The sequence below is a fragment of the Pempheris klunzingeri genome, chromosome 3, assembly GCF_042242105.1.
Source record: "Pempheris klunzingeri isolate RE-2024b chromosome 3, fPemKlu1.hap1, whole genome shotgun sequence".
Lineage (NCBI taxonomy): Eukaryota > Metazoa > Chordata > Actinopteri > Acropomatiformes > Pempheridae > Pempheris > Pempheris klunzingeri.
In genome coordinates, this window is record NC_092014.1 from 19572171 (window position 1) to 19580645 (window position 8475).

General features: G+C 42.8%; 2 protein-coding genes across 2 annotated transcripts; both read right to left on the reverse strand.

Moving 5' to 3' along the window:
• Positions 1-207: 207 nt before the first annotated feature.
• LOC139199387 (NAD(P)(+)--arginine ADP-ribosyltransferase 1-like) lies at positions 208-975 on the reverse strand. Its single transcript, XM_070828451.1, has one exon. It carries the CDS (start codon positions 973-975, stop codon positions 208-210), a length of 768 nt encoding a protein of 255 aa, XP_070684552.1.
• Positions 976-3429: 2454 nt separating this feature from the next.
• On the reverse strand, positions 3430-7106 carry kpna7 (karyopherin alpha 7 (importin alpha 8)). Its single transcript, XM_070854257.1, has 12 exons — positions 7000-7106; positions 6783-6926; positions 6627-6712; positions 6250-6418; positions 5998-6097; positions 5831-5913; positions 5190-5276; positions 4907-5083; positions 4567-4800; positions 3925-4107; positions 3668-3814; positions 3430-3516 (listed from the first exon to the last, which is right to left on the reverse strand). The coding sequence occupies exons 1-12, from the start codon at positions 7063-7065 to the stop codon at positions 3430-3432; spliced, it is 1563 nt and encodes a 520-aa protein (XP_070710358.1). The 5' UTR covers positions 7066-7106.
• Positions 7107-8475: the final 1369 nt, after the last annotated feature.

The following is an 8475-nucleotide window of genomic DNA, read 5'->3' on the forward strand; positions in this document are numbered from 1 at the left end:
ATCTTTTTGAGCTATTAAAGTAACTGGCTGTGTGGTCTGCTGCTGACTCCAAGGAATACACTGTCAATCTCCAAAAATGCCCTTTTTAAGTAAACCCAAGACAGTAAAGCATCATAGACACGCGGCCATGTGGAGGCTGTCTCTCTGGTGACAGTACTGATGTATCAAAGTTAGAGCAAACATTGTTAAAATTACACACTGCAGTTTTTAAAGAAGGTCCACAGCCTGGCAGTTGAGGCTGCTGTAAACCCCAGCGGTCTCCAGCTTGTAGAAAACCTCGCAGTGTAAATCATTCTCTCCTGACACGTCCACAGAGACGATACTGAACATCTCATATGGAGGAATCAGCACTTCATCCTCGTCTGAGTCAAACTCTGAGTAAGACTTGAGGTAGGCGCCGAAGCATGTGTTTATCTCAAAGCAGGTCCTCCGCCCAAACTGATGCAGGTCCTTGTTGAGGGAGCTGGAGGCGAATGAGCCGAAGCGGATGGTTTGTCCAGACTCCCCGCTGAAGAGCAGTCTGCTTCTCCTGTACGTGGTGTAGCAGCTTCTTTGGTTGAGTTTCAGGAGGCGGATGGCGTCCGACAGGAGGAAGTGGAGGGCGTGGAATTCAAAGGAGGTCTTGTAGGAAGCCTTCCCCTTGCGGACTGCTTGGTTTAAGTTGTCGTACGCTCCTGCTGTGTAGGCACACAGGGCCCTGAAGTGATTCCAGGACAGCGAGTCATAGATGTCCTTGGTCTTCATGGCTCTGAGGGCACAAAGTTTCGTGTATGTGGAGTTTAGGCCATCCCTGGTGCTCCTCGGGAGGTAGTGACGCTTCACTTTTATCAGCATTTTCTGGGTGCAGCCGTAATACATGTCATCAACGGCGTCCAGAGACAAGCTCAGAGGGATTCTGATGAGCCTGGACAGACCTGATGGGACCTGCACCGAGGCACCAGATGCCTTCAGGGAGGCATTTGTGGGGTTCTGCATGGCAGCCTGAATGGAGATATTCTGAACATGTGCAGGATCTTCAGTTGGAGCCAGTTTAGCCTCTTGTGGAGAGGAGGTCCTAACATCAGGACGTTCCAAAGGAGCCTTTATGGTGTCCTGTTCAGGCAGCTGCAGAAAAATAAGACCATGTAGGTTACTGAGATGCAGGACTGCAACATAAACAGTCTTGACCAGAGAAATTTACAACAATATAATTGAACAGTTTACTGGCAAGGTTGGGTCAGATTACTTTGAAATGTAGTCAGTTACCGAATATAAATTGTATTTTGGATTTCTTCAAAATCAAGACTTGAAATTATTTCACAAAGAAATTGAGCCAGCTACAAAAATTTGAGTTCCACAAATATTCTTTTGTCTGTTCAAGCATTGTAAAACATTTTCAGTGCAAATAAAAGCACTGAATAAAAGAAAAGAAAAGAATCTACTTATTTTTGTAATCTGATTTGTTAATCCTGATTACATGTAGTCCGTTACGACCCAACCCTTATAACTGGATACATCAAAAAATTCAAATTTCATATCCCATGTTTACAAAGCTGCTCTCTAACAGAGCTTTTTAATCTCCATTGCCTTTGTTTTAGAGCATCACTGAGTGGCTGGTCAACATGTGAATACTTGACTTTAGTTTAGGATAATTAAGTTCAGGTATTTTAAGACAAACTAGTGAAGCATCAGCATGCGTCATTTTAAATACATAAGACACTTTACTATTCAGGATACAAAACAGTTTTTTATAAGTTGGTGGAATATTGTCACATCATTTGATGTTGGTGCATATGTTGCTGTATGTATCCGTCTTATCTTACCGTCTTCGCTGTCAGAGACCTTATCGTCGCACAGAGGCAGCAGAGGACAATAAACAACATACTAGCCTTCAGCATGATTAAAGATACCTAAAAAGAAAAAAAAAGTCATTTAGTGATTTTGTGATCCAGTCTAGCACATTATAAATCTACAGTCATTCAATTTGACCTTACCAGGTGCAGCAGATGCTCTAACTGTCAGACCCAGTCAGGTTTTTGGCCCATATGACGGCAGCCATCTCTTCTTATATCAGAGAAGGGGTGGGGTCAGGATGGAAAAACCACCATACTGTCAATCAGAACCTCTAGTAAAAAAAAAAAAAAAATTCAGTCAGAAATACACATTTCAGTCTGTGTCAACAACTCCAAAAGATGGAAGTTACAAGATTGAAGGCTCAGTTCACCCAAGTTACAAAAAAATATATTTTCTCTTATGTCCATGTGGTATTAACCCATGCAGAGTTTTGGTTTTACTTGCCCAGATTGTGACATATCAATGTTGGAGAAAGAGGGTGTCAAGAATTTCCTTCAGATAGAGTGCTATGGGAGGTTAAGAAAATGTGTTTATTGGAAATTGCTGGAAACCTGATTTGAAGTATCATAATTTAGACAAAATCAAAGATTCAAATTACTTTTTTTCAGTCAGGGGTGGGTTGTCTGTTAGTCACAGCTGGAAAAAGCTTTTAGCTGTATTTGGAATTGCATATTAACATACAGATTTTCCTGAGTCCTGAAAAATTTAAGTTGTTACAGAAAACACACATACATCAATCTAAAGCTTGTGCTGCTTGACATAATTTGAAAGGCTACAGGGAGCGGGAAGGAAGAAATTCTCATGTGGGTGCAGCCTCTAAACTGGAGAAAATTAATTCCAGTGGGCAATGTATGAATGTTATGTGCTTTACTACTCCCAGCCACAGTGCAGTGCTAGAACCGTCTACCTCGCAGCCCAACTAACTATGGACAGTCTGGAGATGCAATACACATGTGTTCATGTCTTGCATTCACAAAATCCACACTTTGCATTTCAGTGTTTCAGCAAAGAACACAAAGGCTATTTTAAATCTTAATACTCATTATACCAAATAACAATTTCAGTTACAAACAAGCCTTTGAAAATTTACCTCCAATATTTCAGGAGGGAAAAGTTGTTTTGGGTGGCCATGAGTAGTTAAAAGTAGAGTACTTTTTTAAAAAAAAAAAAAAAGTGAAAATTTGACCCAGTTTACATTTAATGAGAATAACCAGTCTGGTGAAATACATTGCTAGAGAGTGTGTTCCTGTTTGGGAAGTCCCTTCAACTGCTCCATTGTCCTTATTTTAATCTTCATGAGTCATAGCTCATGAAATTAAGTTATGGTCAAGACTTCGTTCAAAGACAGTTGAGTGTAGGTCTAAAATGGTCAGACAAGTCGTTGGTTTTGAAGTTTAAGACAAATCCTTTGGCCTTTTACTGACAAGCATTCATAGAGTAGGTAGAAGCTTTGTTGCAACTGCCGGTCATAAATTGGACGGTTTCAGCCTCATCTTCCAGTTTCTGCACCACACACCATCAAGTATACTTCCAGTGAATGTACTGTATGACAATTTATTTTATTTTGAACTCAAGTTAAAACAGTCAAGTTTCAGTTTAAAATTCAAAGGTCGTCTGACTATCTGAGCTCTTAAATACAAATGCATCCTCTGTAGAGTCAACCTTGACTCCCTCGATGTCACCCTAGAAGGAAGAGGACAAAGAAAAATGGGTGTTTAAACTGCTTGTTTAAAGCTGCATGAAGAAAATGCCTTAAGTGATGTGTTCATGCATCAGTCAAACTTTAAATACACTCCAATGTTTGATGTAGGCAATTTGCCACCCAACTACTTACATCAGCAAAGTACTTCTCTATGAGGTTATGTGCAGCCTGGTAAACCACTTCGTTGTCATGGTTCTGCAGCATCTCAATGTGGTCCAGTCCTCCGAGCTCTTCAACCAGCAGGCAGAGTTTCTCCGTCTCCCCAAGCTTCTCTGCTGCCTGAAAAGGTCACGCGCAACGGAAACCTGATCCATCTGCTAGTTTTAAGTTCCGGGTCAAAGTGGAGCAAGTTTTAGACCAATTAGATGTCAAGTCAGTTCCTCCCTCACCATGAAGATGTTGTTGATGGCTTCCAGTATGACCAGAATGACTTTGGCGTCTTTGACCTGGAGCAGGTTGACAATTGCCTCCAGAGCACCACTCTGCACCAGAATCACCACCTGCTCCACCGTGCCGCCACTGGTGAAGTTCGTCACTGCCCACACTGCCTCCCTTTGAGTCTTGAAGTCTCCCTGAGAAAAAAGGTAACAAAAAAGTTCAGCTGCTCAACATTTGGAAAGCCTCCTTAAACACTGAATAGCCAGTTAGATACGAAAAATACTGTTGCAAAACAGAAACCAAGCCATTTCTTTGCCAGTCAAGAGTCACATTTTCAGAGTGTTGATTTGTGAACTTGAGGATGTCATTCAAAAAGTTTAATTTTATAAATTGCTTGCATCACCATAAAGTTTTGTGATCAAGATTCAAATAACCATTCTTAAATGGATGTACTATCTGTAAGTGCAGTAGGCAATCAGGTGCAACATGAACAGTGGCTCCAGTCTACCACCATCAGTACCAAACCCCTGAAACTGAAGCAGCTAAATGGAATTCAGATTTTCCACCTGCTCCTCTAACTGATCTGTCAAGTGTCTGAAAGGCTGATGCAGAGCATTTTAGTGCCAAGCGCTCTTACTGTTCAGTCTACTCACATTTCTGAGCTGTTCTACCAGAGGGGGGAGCAGGCCACAGGTAATGAGCTGTTGGATCTGCTTACAGGGTCCTGCAGCAATGTTTGACAAGGCCCACGCTGCCTCCTTTTGCACACTGGCCTTCGGGTGCCTCATCAGTTGAGGTAGGACGTTCAGAACGCCAGCATCAACCGCCACCTGGGTCTGCAGGTCTGAGCCACTCACGATGTTCCCGATGGAGCGAAGCGCTGGAGTCTGGAAGTCAGGTATCGATTACTTCACTACAGACAGTCTATGGTAAAAAGGTTATATGGTGCATTTGAGGACACTTGGGAGGGTTAATGATCCAAGAACACGCTACCATGACACTGAGCTCCTTGTGGCTCATGAGCTCCACCAGCCGAGGGACGATTCCAGTTCTCACTACGACATCAATACGGTCATTGTCACCGTCTGACAGGTATGAGATTGCCCAGCAAGCATCAGACAAGATGTCCTTATCATTGAGATGGAGCAGCTGGATCAGAGAGGGGAGCACCTGAAGGAACAGTTACAGTAAAATTGTCATCTTGATGGAATTATTGCACCTTTCAGCTCAGATACGACTGTAAGCACATTTATTACAGGGCTGAGATTTCACTGACCTGGAGGACTGCAGACAAAGGTGGACATGGGTTCTTATTGCGACACAAGTTGGACAGGGTCCATGTTAGGTTACGCAGGTAGCCAACCTAGAGTGATAAACCGTAATGACTAGTAAGACTACAGTCATTAGGGGCATCCATATTCACAGTTTGAGTAGATCAAGTAGAGGACATTAATAGAATTTACTGGTCAGAAATTAAAAATGACATCTGTGGTATGATACTGCATTACCAGACAGCCTCTGCTTGAGGTTAGCAATGTGATGCCTTTAGCCACTACCAGCATGACAAACTAAATCTCTGAATCTTCATCAAGTTGTGTTATGGAGAATGTATGCACCAGAATGAAACGAGGAAATTTACATTTTAAAATCTGCCCATCATGAAACATTACAGGAGTGCTCTCAGGAAAGTAATCTATAAACTTTAATCAATCGCAATTTTGACAGATCAGGAGTAGATGTAGTCCATGTATATAAACATGTGTATTGCAATGTAACTGAAGTTAAATTACACTTTCAGGGTTTATAAGAGCAGGCTAATTCAAATCATCATGCCCCAAACCTCTGAAGTTGCAATAGTCAAGAGGACATAGATCATATCCCCTGAAGTTGGAGCAGTCTTGTAGTGTTTTGACTTACTGGTGTGTCTGGGCAGATGCGGGCCAACAAGGCTGGGATAACATTGCACTCGATCAGGACGTCTCGATAAGCCGAACCGTCACCTGTCAAGTAGTTCCATTTTGTGGTGTTAACACAGCAGTGAAACTAAGTCAAAATACAAACATTAAGTCAACTTAGCATTTTACCTGCGATGTTTCCAAGAGCCCAGACAGCCTGTTCACTGATGTGCAACAATGGTGAAGCCAGCAAGGAGATGAAAGCTGGTACGGCCCCTTGTTCCACCACCTGAGACAGAAATGGGTTTTCAAGCCACCAGCAAGACAGTGAAGACTGAAGTCTGTTAGTCTAATTTATATTTCAGGGTGTTTGAGGCATGGCACCCTCAGTTTAACTTGATTGATATGGTTAGTTTTGTGCCTCAGATGCTCAGTTCACACCTGTCGAGTGTGCCAAGACGTCCCTGAGGCGATGTTCGTGAGAGCCCAAGCTGCTTCAAACTGCAGAGTCGGCTCATCGTCCATTGACAGGAAGGACACAAAGCGGGACAGCAGGCCTGCATCTATGATCTCCTTCAGAGGAGGGTTGCGCTCCTGAGAGAGCAGCTTCCTAAGGGGTGAGTGGAGGAAATACACTGAGCCATGTTGGTTTTATTCAAGTTCTTCCTCCCTCCATTAGTTTCAGTGGACAGAACATGTGCAGGGATATTCAGGTAGCACAGTAAGTTGTTGCACAATAGTGGCAGAACATGAAGAGACTCATTCAAGTTTCCCAGGTGAAATTCTCAGTCTGCCCTTCTCCATCCCTGATGCCTCACCTGGCTGCCTGGCAGCCTCGGGTCTGGGACTGCTTGCAGTCGCTGTTCACGTCTCTAATTATGTCCTCGATGGGCAAAAGAGCCACCTGAAGGACAGATACAGTTAGAGGTTCCACCAGTTCTAAGTAAATAGTCAGACGGTTTCTGTGAACAGACCATCTCGTTGGAGATGTATTCTGGAGAGAGGGCCTCCTCGTCCGGGAGAGAGGACAGAGTTATATTCCTCCTTTTCAGGAAACTCTCATTCTTGTGCGCTTTACGTAGCTCCACGCACTCCGAGATCCTTTTCTCACGAAGTTTCTGCAAGAGCACAAGACGCAGTGTCAGTGAAATTATTAACACACGTGGCAATAAGTATTAAACCTGAACTCACCGCCGGATCTTTGCCCTTGTTTTTGAACTTGGAGATCCGCTCGTCCACAACGTTCTTGGTGGGCATGATGGAGTTTTACGCGCAGTGGAGACGTCCTCACTGCTAGACTGGCTCTGATGGAAATGAAATAATGTAATGAAACCTTCTGCAGGGAGCTTTTAAAGAGGAGAGCCGCCTCAGGTGAACCTGATCAGCTGTGATTGACGGATCGTCCTGCTGATTTATTCACATGCAGCTGTGCGCGTTACAGTCAGTCTTTCCCTCCAGCGCCAGTTTGGTGAGACTAAAGTGCATTTTTTTTGCAGTCTGTAGCAGAATGGTGTGAAACTACTGCCTTTATGTGATGAATTTAATATCACGAAGGAAAAATAAACTTAGCAGCTCTCCACCATTGTTATTATTATTTTATCATTATTATATCCAAGTGGCTTTCATAAAATAGAAAGAAACAAAAATAAGTAAAAATAAGCCTCGAAATATTCAATATTTTTGCGGTGATTAACTGCAGATGCTTCCACTATGGCATGCAGACAATAGATGGCAGCATAACATAACTTTCATCCAACCTACCTGTGTGTGTGTGTGTGTGTGTGTGTGTGTGTGTGTGTGTGTGTGTGTGTAAATGCCTCTCTAAACCCTCTATAACCTTCTATGTGCTGTTTTATAGAGGGATCACTTCAGAAAACGGGATATCAAAGTAGAGAAAAATGACTGAAAACTGAATAAATAGATCAAATAAGTTATTAGAGCAAAAAGAGGGAAGGAGAGAAAGTGAGGCAGAGAAAAAGTGTGACAGTGATGGAGTCATGTCTTCCTCTGCAACCACCAGGAAGGGCTGAACAATAGCAGCTTAAGTGGAGGTTTCCCGCTGACCATGTTATAATCACTTCCTCCTGATAACTTATGCACACACACACACACACACACACACACACACACAGGGTCATGTGACTGTGTGCTCAGACACATGCATAAACACACTCTTTTCTTTCTGCAGCCTCACCACCAGTCTGAGTGTAGGTCACAATCCCCTTCATGGTTGTTTCCTTATTGGAGCACCTTAAACCTTCTTTCTTACACCTTGCTGTCACACACAGACACAAACAGATGCTCTCCTCAGATTGCTGTTTCGGCCGCATTTTGAGTCCCATTTTTGACCAGAAGTGAGTGAAAGAAGTTGATCCTGTTGTGTAAATGGGGGAAACACTTTTAGTACACGCATGTTGGTGTCTGTGCCACATCTTTACCAAAAATGTTTACATTAATACTAAATAGTGTTGCGTTGTTACGTGCTTGAGGTGATGTTAACATATTAGCTCAACAGCCAGATATAATTGTAATATGATGATTTGGGCCAAAAGTTCTTAAATGGTGCTTTAAGGAGTTACGTTTCTCCCATTTTCAATTGTCTTTGTAATCAATCATTTTGGGGTTTTCATGGAGAATTCCAAATGCCTCAGAGCCTATTGGATTGGT